This window comes from Capsicum annuum, chromosome 4 (assembly GCF_002878395.1).
Source record: "Capsicum annuum cultivar UCD-10X-F1 chromosome 4, UCD10Xv1.1, whole genome shotgun sequence".
NCBI lineage: Eukaryota > Viridiplantae > Streptophyta > Magnoliopsida > Solanales > Solanaceae > Capsicum > Capsicum annuum.
Window position 1 is genome coordinate 224,315,044 of NC_061114.1, and position 23,571 is coordinate 224,338,614.

General features: G+C 35.5%; 2 protein-coding genes and 1 pseudogene across 2 annotated transcripts; 2 read left to right on the forward strand and 1 right to left on the reverse strand.

The window, feature by feature from the left end:
• Nucleotides 1-4,190: 4,190 nt before the first annotated feature.
• Nucleotides 4,191-9,604, forward strand: LOC124898092 (eukaryotic translation initiation factor 5B-like). Its single transcript, XM_047411718.1, has 6 exons — nucleotides 4,191-4,203; nucleotides 4,300-4,650; nucleotides 4,732-5,455; nucleotides 6,422-6,487; nucleotides 6,706-6,803; nucleotides 9,438-9,604. Exons 1-6 carry the CDS (start codon nucleotides 4,191-4,193, stop codon nucleotides 9,602-9,604), a joined length of 1,419 nt encoding a protein of 472 aa, XP_047267674.1.
• A 1,762-nt stretch (nucleotides 9,605-11,366) lies between these two features.
• Nucleotides 11,367-18,158, forward strand: LOC107867106 (annotated as a pseudogene).
• Nucleotides 18,159-18,625: 467 nt separating this feature from the next.
• LOC107867107 lies at nucleotides 18,626-22,379 on the reverse strand. Its single transcript, XM_016713221.2, has 3 exons — nucleotides 21,905-22,379; nucleotides 21,041-21,361; nucleotides 18,626-19,586 (listed from the first exon to the last, which is right to left on the reverse strand). The coding sequence occupies exons 1-3, from the start codon at nucleotides 22,082-22,084 to the stop codon at nucleotides 18,852-18,854; spliced, it is 1,236 nt and encodes a 411-aa protein (XP_016568707.2). The 5' UTR covers nucleotides 22,085-22,379; the 3' UTR covers nucleotides 18,626-18,851.
• Between the last annotated feature and the right edge of the window lie 1,192 nt (nucleotides 22,380-23,571).

Sequence of the window (23,571 nt, forward strand, 5' to 3'; positions counted from 1 at the left end):
GTAGATCTTAATACAGGAATAATGTTCTTAATAATGAGGAGGCCAAGGGGAAGATCAGCATAAGCATAGTTTAGGATTTCTTCAAAATAATGTTGTTTGTTTCATGCACAATATGTGACAGAGAGTACATTATCATATGAATATTATGCTACAATATTACTCGTTATATATCATAGAGTTCGATATCATTTTTGTTAAGAGTTGTGACCCGAATTTTGTTGATCCGGTCTTGAAAGTTTCGCGTGCGCTATTTCTCAATGGGGTCTGTGGTGGTAGCGAAGGAATCGGGCTGATGGGGGTGTGGGTATGGACCTTTATGGTTTTGGGCCTAAACCTATTTGTACGCACATACTATATAAGTGCAATTTAGTGAGTTATTTTTATTAAATTCAGAAAATTCAACCTTCTCACATTGTACTATCAGAGGCGAACCCAGGATTTGAGCTTGACGGGTGCACCTCTATATTTAAACATAATAACTAATAGTGTTAAAATTCGACAGACAGTTCTTTAAAAATCTAATATTATTGAATATCATTAATTTGGTTTAATATGACAAAGTGTGCTATTCACCGTACTTAAATTCGATACACTTTTATATTTTCAACAATAATAGAAAGTTTTTAAAAAATAGAAAATTTGATAGATTCACTTGCTAGATGGTTGCTACGAGAAAACGTTAGAATTAAGTCTATTTCAAACTTTAAATTGCTAATTTTAAAATAAAAAATAAGTCAATGATTAAAAGATAAAAATAAAATAAACATTATGTAGTATAAGATGGGGAGAATCTACCTTTTAAAGTTTGAGGGAAGCTTGCATTTAAAAATAATGTGTGTCTCTCTCTCTATATATATAGATAATAGATGAAAATTTTATAATATAATGTTTTCAATGTTGTTCGAAGGGGGGGAGAAAACAACAATAATGTTGCAGCAAAATGTATTTGGCACAAGGAGCAATTAAACAATTGTTGCTGGTGGGTTTCGAACCCAAGTCATTCCATCCAAAAAGAGATTTTAGGCAACAACTTCAACCATCTCACCTATCCAATCTATTACTGTAAAGGATGCACGACCTATTTTTATTTAAATTTACGGATATATATATACAGCTAAACACACTATATATACAGAGTTTTTCTCGAGGCTAGCGGGTGTACGTGCACCCCCTAATTATTCTGTAGGTCCGCCTCTGTGTACTATATCTCCATTATATTGAAACCTCCTTTTCCGCAAGGGTTTGCCTATGCTCTTGTTTGATCATACTCGTCTTCAAATACGAAAAGACGCGGAAGGAAAAAAATAAAGAAATGTGTAGACATTGAAATTTTGTGCACTCTACAAAAAGAATTCAATTTTAGTTAGAGTTTTTGGTGGCTACTTTACCCTAAATCTTGATTGCTACTCTACCTAAACCCTAAATCATGTCTATACTAAATTATGCCTATACAAAGGGAGAAAATATCCGTTTAAAAAACATCTCCAGTATCCCACAAATTCACGGGATATTCACAAAGAGATCAACGATCTTCAAAGTCCCAATAAATCCATGAGATATGTATAGATCAAAACCCTTTCTTTTTTATAATCAAATACATCAGGAAGATCCACAAATTATCCAAATATTCCTAGAAATACGCCATTAACTGTCCTCGAATTATGGAGAAATTCATATTCAAATGTTCCTACATTCGAGAAATATGCTACTGACGGCCCTCGGATTAAGAAGAATCAAGGGAGGAACAGATTTGTACCCATATCGTTTATCTATAAAATTGTTGTTTCTTCATGTTTTTATTTGTGATTGAAGTTTATTTTTCATGAATTAAATTATGCTGAAAACAAAATGTAAGCTCAAGATTAAGCAATTTAACACTGTCTTATATGTACTAGGAAACAAGGGCGGGAAAGGGGTGCAAGAAGTTCGTCAGAACACTTTCGTCAGAAAATCATATGATATATAAAATTAAAATTATTTTTATGAATATATCGTAGATATTCACTCCGCTATTGCTGGGAATTTATTAAAATAATGATTGTTCAATATGTATGAACAATCATTATTTGACCAATAGCTATGGACACAATAATATTACAATCCTTCTTAATGGTTTCTGAGTTTATTAATTTCCTGCATTAATTAAAATTTCCTCATATTACAAGGCATTAATAAAAGTTTTCTTAAATAACCCCTTCAATTAATTTTATTTTTTTTTTGTGAAAGTGTTCCCACTTCTTTGTAATGTTTTCAAGAAAGCTTTTTAAGAGGTGAATTAATAAAATTATTTTTTATTTATAATTTCTTAAGACACCAACTAATACGGTATTGAGTGAGTATGTTTACTTTCTCAGGTTGAGACATTTTTCTCCAAGGTTTTATTTTACTGGACTATATTTTGTTAAATTGACTTTATTAATGATCATTTGGAACTCCAAATTTGAATAGTATTAATTTATGTCGTTATTTAATGATAAGCATATAAGAAAAATATAATCAAATTCTCTTAATTTAATAAATTGGACAAGTAAATTACTTTCTTGATTTCAAATTACTTGACATATTTGTTAAAAACATCTCAAAATAATTGATATACTTGAAAGATTAAGAGATAATTAACCACATTTCCAACTCTACCCGTATCATTAATTATTCTAGGCTTTAGAGACACATAGATGGATGAAAATTAAAGAATTAACAAGGGATATATTAGTCAAATTATACGTCTGATTAATTTTTTTCTTAAAAATTATGCAAAATACAAACATGTCAACTATTTTAAGACAGAGAGAGTAAAACAACTATTTTTTTATAGAAGCTAAGAAAAATGAAACAGAGAGAGTATAATCAAACTTCAAACTTAAAAAGTTAATTAAATTTGATTATTGAACAACAAAAAATATTTTTGAAGAGTTATACAAATTCAAAAAGAAAAATTGGTTTTCGAGAAATACAGACACATGAAGTTATAGTTTTTATATTAACTATTTTCTCTGGATCTATTATGACATACTTCCACCGTTTAAAATTATTTGTCACATAATTTTATTTTTTAATTGTCATTTTTGACATATCAAGAAAAGGCCAAAAAAATGTCTTGTTTTACCCTTACTTATTTACTAAGACTTTTTGAAAGCTCAAATGGTCAATTTCAACTCGTAACAATTAAATAGGATAGTTTGGTAAAGTTATTATGTCAAGTAATTTTGAACCAAAGCATTGATTATGTGTTATTTTGTAGCAGTTGATTTGGAGGTAAGTTTAGTAGGATTTAAAATCCTCGATAAGTATTACATTTGATAATTACCTATCAAAAATTTAAAATTATTTAACCAATACCACTTTAAAAAAAAAAAATTATGAACAAATGTTGAGCCAATTATAAGAGCATGACGAGCTCTTCCTGATTAATTCATATATTAAAGGATGATATATTCTGATCAAATATTAATGATAGCATTTCCATAACAAAACCAATTATAAGGCACAAATGACCGCAGACGACATAAATAAAATAGTCAAAAAAAAAAAAAAAAAGTTTAAGTAAATGATACACCACCATAAACAATAAAAACTAAGTATGAATATCACATTTTTCGTATTTTAATAAGAATGCCAAATCCAGAGTCGATATTATAAAAGCCAGGCATCTCATCATCTACATTGCTAAAATATGATATTTTCTTTTTCTGTTAGAACCAATATAAATTGTTACAACAATCGCACCCCTTCCAGCAAATACAATCAACTGCACAAAAGGAGCAAAACCGTTATTATTAGCAACAAAGTTCACAATTCATCAACAAAACTATTATTATTAGCTTCAAAACCAAAAAAAAAGCCTCATACCCAGAAAAATATTATACAATCTCTCTTCACTAGCCCAAAAAAACCGTAAAAATCAAATTTTGGAACAATTGAGCTACTGATTAACAAAAAAATGACAAATAGTAGCTAAACTCGACAAGTATATTTACAAAATCTTTTCTATGTACAGCAGGTAAAAATACCCAAAAAAGGTAGTTGTAGAAGAGTATTAATTAATTTAAAGATCTATATACAAGGGAAATAACTAAATAGTTTTTTTTTTTTTTCAAAAGAATATTTTCTTACCATGTATTGAATGGTAAGTGGTATTCCCAAATCCGAATAGGTCACGGTTAAGGGACTCGTCACGTAACATGTATAAAATGATACACAGGGGTAAGACTGTTTATAGCATGCATATTGTCGCACGATTCTTTTTGTTCTACTTCCGTTATTCTGCTTAACCCTTCCTCTCTTCCTTTTCACACAAAGCCCCGAAAGGACTCGGGGGTACGTTGACGTTCCGAAACCGTAGTAGTAAACGAAAAGGGGGAAACAGGCCTCTTTCTGAAGAAGAAGAAGAAGTAGTAAACGCCGGAATCTCGAAATGCAGTGGTAAAGTGGATGAGGCTGATGAACAAAAAAAGCACGCAACAGAGGTTTCAAAGAAGAAAACAAAGGAAAAGAAGGTTGGGCGTGCAGTTCGACAAGATGAGGACGATGAGATTGACAAAATCCTGGCAGAGCTTGGTGAATGGCCAACAGTAGTAAAGTCTGCTCCTGCCCTTATGTCTGAAGAAAAGTTGCCCGAGTCAACAGTTGAGTCTGCTGAGGAGAATAATAGTAAGAAGAATAAGAATAAAAAGAAGAAGGAGAAGGAAAAAGAGAGAAAAGCAGCTGCAGCCGTCTTGGGGATGGAGGAAGAAACAAATAAGAACGATGGGACGAATGGAAAACTCGGAGATGGAAAGGAGCAGTCAAGGCAGGTTAAGGAGATGCAAGAGAGACTTAAAAGAAGGAAGGAAGTTGAAGAAAGGAGGAAGAAGGATGAAGAGGAAAGGTTAAGGAAAGAAGAGGAAGAACGTCTTAGACTGGAAGAAGTCGAAAGGCTTGAAGAGGAGAAGAAGAGATTGAAAAAGGAGAGGGAGAAAGAAAAGATGTTGAGAAAGAAACAGGAAGAGAAATTGCTTACAGGAAAGCAAAAGGAAGAAGCTCGAAGATTAGAAGCAATGAGAAAGCAATTTCTCACTGGTGGCCGCGTTGAGGTGAGCAGAAAAGAGGCAACCAAACGGCCCATTTACCAAGCAAAGAAGACAAAGCCACAAGGTCAGACAAATGGCAAAGCCAAGGATGAGTCACAAGTGCCAGAAAATCAGCAGGAGAATGTCTTTGAGATTTATTCCAAGTCAGAAGTAGCTGATGCTGATGCTGAAGAAGACGGAATTGAAGAAGATGAGGAATGGGATGCAAGAAGTTGGGATGCTGCCAATCTTAATATGCCTGGAAAGAGTGCTTTTGAAGATGAAGAGATAGATCCCCGGCCCATCATTACGAAAGAGATTAAGGCGACAATGTCAGCTGCTAGTAATGCAGCTCCAACAATCCCCGACAATGCTGATGGAAGTAAGAAGGGAGAGTCTGAGGTTGGGTTTCAGAAGAAACTAGTGGCCGGAGTGAATATTTATTTAGAACCCAAAAGCTATGCGTTGAAAAATAACTACATATAGCCAAGGGTGTGGCCTAGTGGTTCAATTTCCAGCATAGACAAACACTGTGATTTCTTCTCATCTGTTCTAGCATTGGTTGACAGAGTTATCTGGTACCAAAAAGAAAATAATATAGCCAAACAACATATGTTCAACTCTAGCGTTGGTTGACAAAGTTTTCTGGTATCAGATATCCCATGGATTAAGTAGAGGTGTGTGCATGCTGTCCCGGACACCACGGTTATCAAAGAAAAAAACATAGCCAAACAACAATTTAGCAGAAAAAAGTGTACTCATCATTATATAACGCCTGAACTTGAAAGTTGCATAAGTTCGCGTTCTCTATTTTTTATCTCTGTTGATTTATTTTGCTTTCACTTAAACTAAACCAATAGTTGAGGTGGATATATTCATGAATTAAGATGAAGCAAAAATATTCATGGCCAAGTTAAAGACAGAGAGAAATAAAAGTCAGTAAAAGAACAAACAGACAACAAATAGTAGCAGAAACAAGATTATGAACAAATAATACCACAAACAATCTACCCGAAAATCAACCACACCCAAAAACTCCAAGAATATGACACTGTCCATAAACGCTACGCAAAAAGAATTTGAATGGTTGAACCTGAACCCATTGACATTCACTATGAATGGCCAGAACAACTACCCATCCAAAGAAAATCATAGTTTGATTGCTTTGTTATTTGAATGGTTGAACCTGAACCCATTGGCATTCACTATGAATGGCCAGAACAACTACCCGAATCCGAAGAAAATCATAGTTTGATTGCTTTGTTCTCGTCTTTGAGCCCGAATCCCATCATCCAATTGATTCTGTGGCTCAACTAAATCAGTGTATTGACATTGTCGGCACATGTTTCTAAATGAGTGTATTGGCATTGTAGGTACATCTTTCTAAATGAGTATATCGGCATTGTCGACACATCTTTCAGAGTGAATGTTGATTACGAGTTTGCTCACATCTTTTAGAGTGAATGTTGATTACGAGTTTGCTCAACGGAGAGAAGTATTCTGGGAGGTGTTGGAGAGAAGTATTCTAGGAGGTGCTAGCAAGAATCTATGAACGGGAAGTACATTTCATGTTAGTGTTGAAAGATAATCATTTTGTGTTTGATATAATTTTTTTTTCGTGTTTGATATAATTCTGTTTTTGGTCTTTTGAGTTTAGAATCGGAACGGAGCAGGACCCGGACCCGGAATTAAGTTCCATAGAATCCGAAGAAGAAGCAGGGAAGAATCAAATGAAGAAAATGCTACTGTTCAAAGGTTTTTGTGTTCTTCTTGATTCACAATTTTTGAGATTTGATTTTAATTTTGAGAATCAAATGAAGAAAACGCTCTTTATGACTGTTCAAAGGACGTCTCAATAAAAAGTTTAATGTCATTTTTTTGTGTTTTTTCATAATTGTCGTTTTTAATGTAGTATTATATTTCACATAGTAATATTATTATTTATAGTAGTAAGAATTAATTCAAGTTAATCAGACGTTAACCATGCATTTTCAATATATACCTCGGATGTTATTGTAAACATAATATTCATTATTATAAAGATTTGAGTAGTTTAATTCAAAGTTTCAAACTATTTCTAGTGAATGACGATAGTTTTTTTTACTATATTCAATATCGTCAAAAAGAAAAGAAAATCATGAGACTAGCAATTAAAACTTTTTGAGACCTTGAGATTTTAGGGGCCTAAAGCAAAGGCTTTACTAGCTTCACCCTTGAGCCACCCCTGTTAATTGAAGTGCATGGTGCGCCTGGAACGCTGTATGCAGATGAAATTTATCAACTTCAAGTTGATTCCCCAAGAATTATCCTATAGAAGCTCCTCAGGTGATTTTAAGTTATTTTAAGTTGTTTGATATGATTCCAGTTCATTAGTTCGTTTAGACCAATTGTATTTTAGAAGTCATTTGTAATAGCTGATAGTTAGTTAAAACAGTTAGTTTGATTTAGTGTAGTGACGGGCACGTGACTTTGCATGTGATACACTTGTCCCCAGAGTTAGTTGTAACTAACTTTCCCTCCCCCTAGCTGGATTTGATATAAGGAACTTATTAGCCATTGTAATATTCATTTAGAAATTACGCAATGAAATACAATCTCCTTCTTCCTTCTCTTGTTACAGAATTCCTAATTAGGGTATTAGAATTGAGTTGTTCAAGAATAATTCCTGTTATTTACTCTTTAGGCTCCTTCTCTTACAATTTTATTAGAATTATGGGTTGTATCATTGGTATCAGGGTCTTTGATCCTCTGACCTCTACAATGAGCGACCATAACACAAGGATGCATAACAAATGAAAAGAGGTAGATTCTCTTAAAACCTCCATGGATGGAGTAGTGGTGAATTCGATGGCATAAATGTGTATGATTGTATATGAAAAAATGGCTCAAGCCATGAAAGAAATCAAATAGTTGTTCCTAGGTACCAATGAAAGCCCCAACTGCTACCGTTGAGGGCAATGGAGCAACAGGAGAAGGGCAACCCAGACGCGAATGACATGGGGCTTATTAGATACATAATAGAAGGTATCAATTGGAGTTTCCAAAATTAGATAGGCAAGGGTTGAAGGATTGGTTATAGAGGTGTGACCAATTCTTTGGTGTTGAGGAAATTGTAGGGGAATTCAAGGTGAAAATGTCTTCGTGCAGCATGGAAGGTAAGGCATTACAGTGGCATCAATCCTACATGAAACATCGGTTAACTAGGGATTGGCTTACATGAGAGAGTATGTAGGTTGTCTTTATACCAGATTTGGGGAAGAATTATTTGATGACCCCATGGGTGATTTTAAATATCTCAAACAAATAGGTATTGTGCAAGAATATGTTGATTTGTTTGATGAATTGCTAACTAGGGTAGATTTACCTGAACATTATGTAGTTGGCTGCTTTGTGAGAGGCTTGAAGCTTGAAATTGGACTCCTTGTCAAGATATTGGGTCCAAGAACCCTAGCCAAGGCTATTAGTTTACCAAAGATCCAGGAACAAACCCTTATTGTTTGGAAGCAAGTTTTTCATGGAATATTGCCTAACCCATAAAACATGTTGAAATTCTAAAATGCTACCCCTTCTTTTGCACAGAACTCATCTAGCAATTTCAAGCCTCACAAGATAACACCTAAACCTTCCCATTACACTACTATAGTACCAAAACACCTATATAAAATGATAGGATCCTTCTGTTGTGATGGATGAGATTAGAAGCAAGGGCTTGTGCTTCAATTGCGATGAGAAGTACTCTTTTGGTCATGTGTGTAAAAAGAATAGACAATTGTTTTCAATGGAAGTTCATGAACGGGAAGGGGTGATTGAATTGGAAGAAAATTAATGGGATCCATCTGAGCGCTTAGCAATATTGGGGCACAGATTAGACACCAAATTTGAAGGATCAATACTGTCTCATGTGTTTGTCCATGCCATGAATGGTTTGCATAATTTAGAACCATAAGAGTCATTATATCTCTCAAGGGTAAGGCAATTCATGTATTGATTTATAGTGGAAGTACCCATAATTTTTTGGACTTAGATACTGCACAAAGGCCTGGATGTGTCCTAACTTCAATCTCACCTTTCTGTGCATTTGTTGCTGATGGAAAAAAATTTAAGGTCACTACTTATGTAAAGCCTTGGTATGGAAAATGTTGGGTGTTTCTTTTGAATCAGATGTGTTGGTGTTGCCTATTGAAGGGTGTAATATGGTATTAGGTATTCAATCGCTAGCTACATTGGGAGATATTATGTGGCACTTCAGGAAATTAAGAATGGAATTCACTATCATGGGACACAAGGTTTCATTGAGAGGCATCAAACCTCCAGCTACTAAACTGGTGCAACTAGTGAAAATAGAGAAATTATTGGCTAAACCAGCTAATTTGTGCATGATCTCTGTAGGTATGTATCAGGAAGATATGTATGTGTGCAGGGGAGAGATGTTTAACATGGAAAGAGACCAGCTGACCATTGAGAAGAATCAAGAGTTGCAGATCATCTTGCAGCAATATAATGACTTATCTGAGCCTCCAACTAACTTGCTACCTTTAAGATCACATGATCATTAGATTATTTTGAAGGAAGGAACCTCCCCTATCAATATTAGACCCTACATATATCCTAAAGTTCATAAAAATGAGATAGAAAAGCTGGTGGATGAAATGTTAGAAGCTGAAATTATTTGACATAGTACTAGTCCTTATTCATCACCTGTTGTGATGGTGAATAAGGATGGATCTTGGATAAAGTGTGTAGATTACAAGGAACTAAATAATTATCCCATCAAGGACAAGTTTCCAATACTTATCATTGAGGAACTACTGGATGAGTTACATGGACTAAAATTCTTTTCTAAGATGGATCTCAGGTAAGGTTATCATCAAATTAGAATGGTTGAAGGTTACATCCGTAAAATTGCTTTTAGGACTCATCATGGACATTATGAATTTTTAGTCATGCCCTTTGACATCCTTATATAAATAGTAAGATTTGCACAAAACATTTACAGCATCTATAAGTTACATTTTGGGTTTTTAAGTCACATTGTTGTTTGTTAAGAAGAGCAGGTGTGCATTTGGAGTGCTGCAAATTGATTATTTGGGACATGTCATTTCTATTGAAGGAGTATCTATGGACATGCACACAGTGGAATTTGTGTTGAATTGGCCTCTACCTAATAATCTTAAGGGATTGAGAGGATTCTTAGGATTAGCAGGGTACAGAAGATTCATGAAGGACTATGGTACCATTGCAAGACCTTTGAACAGTCTCTTAAAGAAGGATAATTTCAAGTGGAATGATGCAGCGCACAAGTTGGAATTTATGTTGAATTGGCCTCAACCTACTAATCTTAAGGGGTTGAGAGAATTCCTGGGATTAGCAAGGTACTACAGAAGATTCATTAAGGTCTATGGTACCATTTGCAAGACCTTTGAACATTCTCTTAAAGAAGTGTTATTTCAAGTGGAATGATGCAGTTTTTGCTACTTTTGAAGAATTGAAGAAATCTATCACTTCTGTACCTATTTTAGCCCTACTAGACTTCTCCAAGGAATTTATGGTGGAGAAAGATGCTTCTGGAGAAGGAATTGGAGTTGTATTGGTCTAAGAGAATAAACCTATTGCGTTCTTTAGTCAAAGTTTGTCTGATTAAAATAAGGTACTGTTTGTGTATGAAAGAGAACTACTAGTAGTAGTCACTGTTGTGCAGAAGTGGAGGTCCTACCTCTTGGGTAGAGCATTTGTAATTAAGACCGATCATCACAGGCTTAAGTATTCTTGGAGTAGAGGATCACCGCACCTAGCTAACAAAAATGGTTGATCAAGCTTATTTGCTATGACTACTCTATACAGTATAAGAAGGGCAAAGACAATGTAGTAGTTGATGCCCTTTTCAGAAAAGATGTTGTTCAGCTTATGAGTATCTTTAGGGTTTAGGCTGAGCTGTTACAAAAGGTGAAGGACTCTTGGGATAAAGATCCAGTATTGCAATAGATCATTCAGAAAATCTAATCTACTACAGGTCATAAACCTTACTTCAAGTACCTTATTGATGTCTTGAGCAGGAAGGGGGAAATGATGGTTGGAAATAACACTGACTTAAGGGAAAGGTTGATTGCCTTCTACCAGGACAGCCCAATGGGGGGACATTCAGGCATAGCAGCTACTTTAAAGAGGCTAAGACAGGATTTCTTTGGGAAAAAAATGAAGCAACATGTCTATCCTTATGTAAAGGCTTGTGATTTTTGTTGGAAATGCAAAAATGAGAATGTTGCTTACCCTGGTTTATTACCTCATCTAATTCCTAACAAGGTTTGACAAGACATTTCCATGGATTTCATGGAAGGCTTACCTAAGATTGCTGGTAAAGAGGTTATATTTGTGGTGCTTGACAGATTAAGTAAGGTTGCTCACTTCTTGGCTCTTAAACACCCTTACACTACAGCTGATGTAGCTCAAGTGTTCCTCAATGAAGTTTTCAGGTTGCACAACATGCCTTAGTCTATTGTCTCTGACATGGGTGCTATTTTCACTAGTAAGTTTTAGAAGAAAATGTTCAGGTTACAGAAGGTTTCTCTTTTAACATTCATCATCCACTGCACACCATCCTCAAACTGATGGTCAAATAAAGGTTGTTAATAGATACTTGGAATGTTATCTTAGATATATGACACATAAGAACCCAAGAGAAAGGCCCCATTGGTTACCACTAGAATAATGGTGGTACAACATCACTCACCACACCTTCATTAACTTGTCACCTTACGAGGTTTTTTATGGACAGAAACCACTACCTTTGTTACTGTACATGCACTTTGATTCTCAACTGGATTTTGTTAATGGAAGTCTTCGGGCTAGGGAAGCTACCTTAAGAACTCTCAAGTTCCATTTTCTCCGGGCTCAAAACAGAATGCAAGCTCATGCTAACAGAGGTAGAACTCATAGAATATATGATATTGGAGATTGGTCTATGTTAAGTTGTAACCCTAGAAACAGTTGTCTCTGAAGTCTCACACCAGTCATAAACTTTTCTCTAAATTTTTTGGGCCTTTCCAAATCATGGCTAAGGTTGGTGTTGCTGCTTACACCTTGGCACTTTCTACTACCACCAAGATCCATCCCACTTTTTATATCACCCAGCTTAATAGAAAGATTAGGTCGCAACCTGTTGCTGTCACACTCTCAGTGGTTTATTCTAGTCTAGTGTTGGCTCTATTACTCTACCATGAGAAGGTTCTTGACCGAAGAATAATCTACAAGCATGGCACAGTTGTCCCACGACTGCTCATCAAGTGGTTGAATTCAATACTGAAGATAGTACTTTGGAGGATTTTCAATCCTTCACTCAAAATTTTCCTCAGTTTGTTCTTTGATCGTTGAGGACAAGGATCATGTCAAGGGGGGATATTTGATATGATTTCAACTCATTAGTTTATTTAGACCAATTGTATTTCAAAATTCATTTGTAATAGCTAGCGGTTAGTTAAAACAGTTAGTTTATTTTAGTGTAGTGGCGGGGCACGTGACTTAGCACATGATACGCTTGTCCCAAAAGTTAGTTGTAACTAATTTTCCCTCCCCCTAACTGGATTTAATAAAAGGAACTGATTAGCCATTGTAATATTCATTCAAAAATTACACAATGAAATACAATCTCCTTCTTCTTCTCTTGCTACAGAATTCCCAATTAGGGTATTAGAAGTGAGTTGTTCAAGAGTAATTCCTGTTATTTACTCATTAGGCTTCTTCCTAATAGCCTACAATTCCATTAAAATTCTAGGCCGTATTAATGTTTCTTATCAAATTTCTTGATTAAAATTCCTACAATCATCATGGTAATTAGGGTTGTTTACATTGATGCAGGTGATGTTCTTGCCTCAGGTTCCTTTGAACCCTCTCATCTACAGCGTGGGCACATTGATTTAGGTACTTATATTTTTAATTATACTTATGTTAAAAGTAGAAAGGTCATAGTTTAAAAGTTGAATTAAGGAAATACCATTCAAAAAAACAAATTTTGTGTTCTTTCTTTTGTCTTTCTGATAATAATTGATATCAGAGCAATGTTTTTCGAGCGTGGATTCTACGTGGCTTATGCAAGGAATTCGACCTGGTAGCCATCGGTTCCAATCCTTGCCTACTAAGCAGTCTTAGCCATTCTATGTGGATTCCCCCTGCCCCTCCCTTTCTTCTCATTCGGATTATAGATACAGTTGAAATCCCCAGCTACCATCTATGACAATATGATTATCAACAATGTCTTTGAGCTTATCCTATGGTTCAGCTCTATGGTATGCCTTGCATTTAGCAGAAACAGATGTGGTCATGAAAGAAATTCCTTGGACCGGACACGTAACTTGTTCATAAGAAAGAATCACCTTAAATTCTACTAATTCATCCCAAAATTCCCAAATATGACTATTTGGATTGGATAAAGCATTGTGATATTCCAGTAATCTTTCGTAATTTTTTAGCTTTTCTTCTTGTAGTGAAGTTGGATTCACAGATTGTTTGTTGAAGGGATAGTTTTAAGTATCTTGGATCTATGATTTAGGAAAATGGAGAGATTGATAAGGATGTCACACACCGTATTGAGGCGGGGTGAATGAAATTGAGGCTTGCCTTGGGAGTTTTGTGTGATAAGAAGGTGTCTCCCAAGCTTAAAGGCAAATTCTATAGAGTGGCGATCCGTCCATGTTGTATGCAGAGGAGTGTTGACCAGTCAAGAACTCTCACATCCAAAAGTTAAAGATGGTGGAAATGAGAATGTTGCGTTAGATGTGTGCACTTACTAGGGGAGAAAGGGTTAGGAATGAGATTATTCAGGTGAAGGTGGGAGTAGCCTTCGGTGGAGGACAAGATGCGGGAAATGAGGTTGAGATAGTTTGGGTATGTGAAGAGGAGGGGCACGGATGCCCCGGTTCGGAGTTGCGAGAGGTTAGCTTTGGATGGTTTTAGCCGGGTAGAGATAGGCCGAAAAAATACTGGAGGGAGTTGATTAGACATAACTTGGAGCAGTTACAGCTTACTGAGGACATAACCCTAAATAGGAAAGTATGAAGAACACGAATTAGGTTAGAAGGTTAGTGCGTGTGGGTGAGTCGTGGCCAATAGTTAGGTGTGCTTTGGGGTAGCCTTGCTAGTAGTTGTAGGACTTTGCACATAGGATGGACCCTCTAGTTAGGTGGATTGGGGGAGGTGGGTGCTTGCGGTTTGTTAGTGTAGCGTACTACTTTGTAGGTGTCTTAGTTCTATCATTTCATCTTGTCTCGTGTTTTATTACGACCTTATTTTCTGTCTCTGTGTCTTGAGCCGGGGGTCTACCGGAAATAGTGTCTCTACTTCTTCGGAGGTAGTGGTATGGACTGCGTACATTTTACCCTCCCCAATAGACGAATATTATGATGATTATATGAGCTTTTTACTATATCTATGTAAAAATGGTAGATTGTCTTGCTATATCTATGAGCTTTTTACTGGTCTTTGTGTTTTTTTAAATTAGTTCTCTTCCCCTTTCATGTTCCGATAATATTTGTGGGTTCGTATCTAATTATGGGGTAATTAGTCGATGACGATTAGATAATTAAAAAACACAGTTTTTTACTTATTTAGAAGACTATTAGCCCCAGTAGAATAAAGGAAAAATTATCTAAAATAACAGCTTAAAGTTTCAAAACTATTAAAAAATCCTCCAATTTTAAAATATTACATATATCTCAATATTTACTACTTTTACTAAAAATTGAGATACATGTTTAACACCTCCTCATTATACGTCGTTACTTAACCAAAATAAGATCGGTTTCTTCCTAATTATACGTCATTATTTCACAGATGGTTTCAATCCTATTTTTTCTCCAATTCAAACTTTTTGAATTAAGGTAAATTTCCCCCTAAAATCATATTCAGTTTCTTCTAATCTTATTTGACGATTTTTTTTTTCAAAAAGAAATAATTTGGCATTATGTTTACAAAGTGATTTTTTGGCGTTTTTGTTGAACAAATTTTTTATTATCGTTTTTTTGGTCTACATTGTTTTGAATTAACATTATGAATAGAGATTCGGGACCATCTTTAAATCCTGGAAGAACCTTTTGGAGTCTTCTGGTGTCGAAGTTTTCTAATTACAATGCATTGCCCATCTGTGTAAACTAGAAAACTTCTTCTTACAGTATCGCCATTGTTAAATCTAAGCAAGTACTAGTAACTTCGTTCAATGGGATCTCTCAATCCATATATACGATTCTGGAACAATGACGTAGTTTACCCTTTTGACTGAGGTTCGAACAGGGTGGAGAGGTGGGGATGAAAGTATCACCTCAAAACAAAAATTCAAGATCTATGGAGACCGTCAGAGCAATTTCTTGTATCTCTTATTCTTTGTTTTTGTTGTTATATGTATCTCTTGTTTTTTAAGTTTTAGTGAAATAGGCATATCAAAGATACATGTTAGTAGGTTTAAAGATATATATTGTGTACGAGGTTGTTTTGTATGTATCTCACACTATTTTTTTTATTTGATTCAAATACTTATACCAAAGATACATATTCTGTAAAACATCATATACATTTTAAGCTTTTTGTATATCTGGTTCTGTGTTATTGTGGATTTATGTATCTCTTGTTATTTCAGATCTAGGTAATTTCAGGCTTAGATACATATTTACATATACATGATACTATTTTCAATATCTTGTATCTATTGTTAGTTGTTTAAGCTTTATATGTATCTCTTGTTTTAAGTTCAAGTGAAATCAGCATACTAAAATACATATTAGTAAGCTTAACGATACATATAGTGTATGAGGGCTATGTTATATGTATCTCGCATTATTTTATGTTTTTTAATTTTTATTTTTTTTTGAATTCAATTATTGAGCCCTTGTACGTTATATCATTAATCCAAATGCCGAAATGACATAGCAACACTGAAATATTCATTGCAATCACTTCAAACAAAATCAAGAAAGATAAAAAGATCGTAGGAATCGTTTATAGCTGGAAACGAAATATGGAAGGAATTTTGTTTTAAAATGTGGAATAACAAACAGATTATCTATTTTCGTGTAATTTTATTCAATTTTTACCATTATTAGTTAGGTTAATTGCTAAATTAATGAAACTTTAGCAAAATAATGTAATTCAATCGATGCCCCTTCTTTGACAAATAATGTAATGCATATATGTGATGGCGGATAGGGGTTATTGTCGCTGAATTTTGCTTTGAGTAGTAGGTTTGAATCACATCCGTAAGAATTCCTGGCTCCACCACTGATCTTGACTTTGGAGTTTTAATATTCTGATATCTGATCATGCAGCTATGGTGGGGATTGATGCCATGGCTTCTGCTTCAAATGGTGAGAACCTGGTGACTTACTTCAATGGGTATATGAACTAAAGCTTAACAAAATCTGCCAATACTGTGAGAAACTTCATGGGAACAGTATTCTTGCTCGTTATTTGGAGTCTTTCTCCCAGATGCTTATCCAGATTCAAGACTTGTGTTCTGTTTGGAATCATTCAAGTTTTGGTACTTTACTTTTACACCAATGCTGTGCAAGTTTCAAATGTCTATGCAGGATCAAGAATTGACAGTGATCATTCTCTCATTCTTAGGGATATGCACTTCTGGCAGTTCAAGCACATCGCAGCTAACTGAGACCGTTTCCCAGCAAGGATGTACCTTTAAGCCAAAACAATGATGTGAATCTGCAGATAGAGGTCAATTGGCAGTCTTGTACGGAGGTGTTTATCTGGAGTCAAAGCAGCTTTACCATCTTTGGGTGCTGATCAATTTGATGAAAAGGATCCAAAAGAGGCTGCTAATCTATCAGGTTGATTCAATTAGCTAATGTTCTGCTTCACCGTAGGAGCCATGCTTGCCGTTACGTTTTTAGTTTGGATAAGTGACAATCAAGGATGGAATTGGTCATTTGGTGTCTGCTTTGCAACAGTTGGTTTGGCGATCATGCTCTTGACCATGGGAAAACAGTTCTACAGATACAATGTTCCTAAAGGCAACCCTCTGACACGCATTTTGCAGGTTTTCGTTGCAGCTTTTAGAAACAGAAATCTCCCACTACCACAGAACAAAGAAGATTTACACCAGATCAGAAGTGGAGAACCTGAAAATGGAACTGATATTCTTCAAAGGACTGATCAATTCAAGTACTTAATAACACCTGCTTAGTTTCAGTTTCTTGTTGATATATTGCTTCACTTAAACCAAATTTCCACAATATGTACAGATTTTTGCACAGGGCAGCCATCCCGAGGCCCAACCAAGAAGCATCCACGTCAAGTACTCATGGACCTTGGAGCCTCTGTACAATCCCACAAGTTGAAGAAACAAAGATTATAGTCAGAATGTTCCCTATTATACTGAGCACCATCTTCATGAACACTTGTATGGCTCAACTCCAGACCTTCACTATACAGCAAAGCATAACAATGAACAGAAAAATTGGGCGACTTTCAAACCCCAGGGCCTTCAATACCTGTAATTCCTCAATTATTCCAACTCATCCCGATCCCAGTCTATGATCGTATTTTTGTTCCAATAGAAAGAAAATTCACAGGGATCCCTTCTGGGATTCGGCAACTGCAGCGTATAGGTGTTGGCCTAGTACTTTCAGCAGTTTCAATGGCAGTGGCTGCAGTTGGAGAAAGTCACAGGAAATCAGTTGCCATTGAGCATAACATGGTTGACTCAGCCAGTTTCATTACCTGTGAGTGTGTTCTGGCTTGGATGCCAATTTGTAATATTTACAATGGCTCAAATATTAACAATGGTGGGGTTGCTGGATTTCTTCAATGCAGAGAGCACATCAGGCCTGAAATCACTGAGTATGGCCATTATTTGGTCTTCACTGGCATTTTTGTACTTCACAAGCTCAGTAGGGGTGAATGTAATTAACAAGGTGAGTGGTTGTTGGTTAGCTAATAACAACTTGAACAGAGCCAAGCTCGACTACTATTGGTTGCTAACAGGAGTCAGTACAGAACTTTGGTCTCTAATTACTATGCGCTTCTTGGTTCAAGTACAAGAAGCCAGTACAGAACCAAGAAGAACCTATCTAGGGTAAGAAGGCCAAGGGAAAATTTGAAATGTGTATTGTATAGGAAAAATGCATCCTCTTGCTGTTTGACCCAAATTATGTGATATAATACTATTGTAGTTGTAAACTTATCACAAAAAGTAATCCTACATTGATGGTTTTAGTTGATCAAATATTCGGAGGTGGAAATATCTTAGTATCTAATTTATAATCTACCCAAACCCTATCTAGGAGAAGAAATCACGATGCAAGATCCCGTTATCTAGCCTACAAGCCTTGCAGACTCTCAAAGACACGTCGCCTCCATCCTAACTCCTAAGTGACAATTTCTCCCCCTTAAGAATTTCCTTTCAAAAGATAGGTTAGAGAGCATAGAAGGGCTAGCAGAGCAAGCATCATCTGATGAGAACATGGGTCACTGGTAAAGAGGAGATCCACCATTTTAGCGATTCCATAGCCAGTTCATGTAATTAGTGAAATTCACATGAACCTTTTAAACCAAGCTTTCATTTGGTGCAGCTAGTGATAAACTTTCATAAAACAAGGACTTCTTCTATCTCGAATAATTGTTACTTCTTCACACTTATAAAACAGGACAAGTGGTTCTTTTCCAACCACTGTTATTTTATAGCTCCTTCCTAACGACTTTCAATATACAAAGGATATGATGTCCATATCAGGCAACCAATTTCAGTTTTCGCAGTAAGGAAAATAAGAATCTATATTACACAAGTGCCAAGACCGGTTATAAGCTTCCCTACCATCTAACATCCAATGTTAAGGGCTCTGGTGGGACAAGAAAAGAAGAAATTTTGGTAAAGGACAAGTTTGACATCAAACTACTCCATGATGATGTATCTACTTCTATAAAAGGTCTGACCTTCTTAATAAAATGTGGCTTCAAGACCTCTGCCTCAAAACTTGCTGTGACTTCAAACCATGAACGTTCAACAGATGGCCTTGTTCTCCATTCCCCCAAACTAGTCCAATATGTGTCGTTGTTTTGAATACCTCTTTCCAGCTCCAACTGGAAGCGGAAAAGAGTCAGGTCTTTAACTTTCACTTTTGCAATTTGACTGGTTTTTCCACCTAGGAACACCCTGAGAACTTTTTCCAGCATAGTTATCTTCTGGCTCAGAAAATCATTGTATGAGCTCCAACTTCTGTACATATGCTGTGTATAACACTTTTCAGAAAGCAATTTGATAAATCTTCTGGATACAAATGCAGTTCCAATTCTTATGTCAGGGTTTCTGGTTATATAGGCGAGTACTGAAGCAGGTCCCCTTACATGTATGGGAAGTAATGGTATGCAGGACAATTGCGACATATATCCAAATTGACCGCTTCCTGGCTTGGTCAAAATGCTTCCATTTACTAATTTAAGAAAATCAGAGATGTTGAAAATTGAAATTTCATCAGCACCTTTAACTTCCACAGTGATGCCCTCACCAACAAGGATCTTTTTCAACCCAGTAAAGGAAGAGTTCATCTGTTAAAAAGGCAAATAACAAAATGTTGTCAGCCCACCATGAAAACACATAATGATTCATAAGATCTTACTTTCAGTGCTCGAATAGATCACATAAGGCATCAACTCATGACTAATCATTTTGAATCAACTAGTCGCAAACTAGCAAGAAGAGATCAAAGCACAAATCTATATCCATTTCAAGAGAATAATATAAAGGGGAAGCCCAGTGCACTAAAGCTCCCGCTATACGCAGGCTCCGGGGAAGGGCCCGACAACAAGGGTCTATAGTTCGCAGCCATGCCTTGCATTTCTACAAGAGGTTGTTTTCAAGGCTTGAACCTGTGACCTTCAAGAGAATAATTTAAATGATCAAACGAATATGTCAAACATCTACATCCAAACATGCTATGTCGACCATGTCCGGGGCACAGAATATTCATACACATGAATAAAATAGCTAGAAGATCAATCATGGAGAACATACGCTAATTTGACATTTTCTCCCTACCACACCGTAAATAAATTGAATAAATATACACGATGCAATCACAAATTTGCAAAAGAATCGAAGTTCTAGAAAAGCTGCATCAACAGAAATTCTGTGCATATGCAGCAGCTCTATTTTGGACCAAACTAGATCAGCCTATAACAACTTTTGCCGATATAATTGCAGCTTCCTTTCTAGGGATCTGATAAGTCAACTGAAACATCAAGTGAGTTAGCACTTCATAAATATGCTGAGCCTAAGGACTTCCAAAGTTTTGGCCAGTAATACCTTGACACACAAAGAATCTTGAAAACTACATGGTGGACTTGACTTTTAAAATGCAGATAATAAAGCCTGGTGGACTAATGTCATGGGAGAAGATTTCCTGGATCCAGCAGGTCTACTTCACTAGACACGACAGCATAAGGATCGAGAACCAAATACTACATCTTCTTTAATATAGTTCCACAGTTCAATTACAACACAATCTAAATTTTTGCAACCAATCTGAGGTGGATCTACGATTTCAAGTCAGCGAGTGTTAAGTGCCACCTACTCCTTTGTAACAGCGGATGTTTATACTATACATACAGAACTACAGCTGAACTGGGTGCTGCCCACTACTCCTTTGTGACGACGGGTGAAGCCTTGGTGTATGTATACATTTTTAAGAAGTTCAACCAAAAGATAAATCTGCTACCCAATACTCTTTGTGACAACACATGCTACCTTATTGTGCGTGTGTATTTCAAAATTTTCAACTATATGCACAAAACTCAAGCTGAAGAGGGTGCATCACCACCTCCTTCCAGGTGCATCTGCCTATGCAGCCAATTATATCCAAATACAAAACTTAATTGCAACTCGGAAAACAACATTATATAGAAAGCAAAGGCCATCTACACAAAATACATCTGGTGTAACTAGCAAAATGTACTGCTACAAACAAAGGATTTGGGACAAAAAAAAAGAAAGATAGACGTACGGGTAAGGTCAAGGAGAGGTGATCATCTCCAGTAGCGTACAATTCGAACGGCCCTTGGATTTTTATTACTTCAAGAGTAGCCTTAGAACCAATCTCCTTAACCAAAGACTCGAAGTCGGACTCATTCTTGTCATGAAAATGAAAGGTTTTCCACTGGGATATTTCATCTGCCATCATGAATATGAATTTCGTCTTCCCAATTCGAACCCGAAACTCATACTTCCTTAAAGTACCAAACTTGGATTTCTTGACATCCAATTTGGAAACTCTCAGGTCCTGCAAATCCCATTTCTCTCGCTCAGCAATCTCCTTTAACACGTCCTGAATTACATATACAAATAGAACCATTAGATAATCAGAACAAAAAACAGTAATTTGGCAAAACACATTACAGAATCAGAACTAATAACAGTAAAACTAAGCAAAACACATTAGAGAATCAGAACAGATAACAGTAATTAAGAAAAACTCATTAGAGAATCAGAACATATAACAGTAATTAAGCTAAAACCATTAGAGAATCAGAAAAATAGCAGCAAATTAAGCAGAACCCAATAGAGAATGAGCAGAAAAATAACAGCAAATTAAGCAAAACCCAATAGAGAATGAGCTCAAATATCAGTAATTAAGCAAAACCCATTAAATAATCAGAATAAATAACAGAAATTAAGCAAAACCCATTATCCAAAAACAGCAAATTAAGCAGAACAACAGTAATTAGCCAAAACCCAATAACAAATGACAGTAATTAAGCAAAAAAATAAGACAATCAGAACAAATAACGGTAATTAGGCAAAACCCATTAACAAAAAAACAGCAATTAAGAAAAATTAATCAAAACCCAGCTGAGTAATTGCACAAAACCTCGAGAAATGAAGGAGGATTAGGCGACAATTGAGGATATTCGTCGTAGGTGATTCTTGGATAAAGCAAGTGAGAAACGTTAAACGGTAAGGTGGACGAAGTGGCAATTGAAATTGTAAATGGGGATACAAAGAAAGATACCAACACGACTAGAAGAGAAGAAGAAGGGATATGGATCATCGTTGCTCTTCAATGGCGAATGGTAATGGGATTATCAATTATGATTTTTGCAGAAATGAGCAGTTAGATCTGCAGAAGGATAAAGAGGGATACTGCTTTATGGGATTGTACATTATGAATTGTGCCTTTTATTATCAAGTAAATGAGTTCGATTTCCTTATATGATTAAATTAATTTTAAAATAATTTTTAAATATATGTGTGATTATAAACTATTTTATAAAGAATAAAAATATTGAAGTTAATTTTTCTTTCTATAGCTATAAGGTGATACGTTTTTCCGGAGAGAATAAAATGTAAAGAATGTCAGACGAAGGAATATATAAAAATAAATTTCAAATTAGGGTAAAAAAAAGTCTATGGCACTAGGCGTTGTGTTTCTATAAAATTACATTGGATATAAATTTTATGGTTAAAAAAACAATCTCTACATAAAAAGCTAGAAAAATCACCTTTTAAAATTTGAAACTCATAGAATCAATCAAATAAATAACCCCACGTTGTTTGTATCCTATTTTTCATTAGATCACATATCTAATTCGTTCTTATTAAGAAAAAATATGGAGGTCGATAATTAGAAAAGAATATTTGTAGATCGAGCGTTATTTTTTTTTTGGTTTTTCATTCGGTGTCCGGTATTTGGTGTTCGCATTGAAGCCTCGATTAATTCAGATCGTGCGTTGCAGGACCTATTAAGGTGGCAGCGCTCCCTACAGAGTTTTCTCCATACCCGAGGTTGAACCTGGACCTCTAGTTAAGGGTGAAGTTGCCCCATCCACTGTACCACAAACCATGTTGGTGATCAAGCGTTGTATAATTTTCATTACAGTATTGTTATTAATATTTTTTCACTATTTATTGCAGTATTATTTATTGTTTTCTTTGCTTCGATTTTGTGTTATTTATGGTTGGAACTGTTTCCACCTTTTCACAACCGTGTGTATTTTCAACATGATTTCTTTGGAATGTATTTACTTTACATACTTATTTTCTTGAGCCGAGAATCTATAAAAAAAATCGTTTTATCTTCATAATGTAGAAATATAATTAAGTAAACACGGTCCTTCTTAGATCAACTTATGAGATTACACTAAATATATTATTATTGTTATAGACCTATTGTATTGAATGTTGTCATTTTAAGTTTTGTATCACTACCCAACCATTTTAGCATTCATTGTATTTATATGATTTTGAACAAAATCAGCCCAGAATCTTTATCAAAGTCTTTTGATTCTCCAGACAATAAATGGAGAATTATTCAACCGGATGAGTTAAAAATTACTGAGAAAATATGCTAAAGTAGTCAAAATGAATGACCACGTTCAATTCAATAAAAACAGATTAAAACAAATTTCTTCTTTTTTCCGATCCATTTGTTTCTTACGACACGATATTACTGGCTTAATCATTGTATAGGATATTCCTTTCACTCAATTACAATAATAATAAGGACCCCGGATAAGTTGAGATTCGACCAAATGTGGA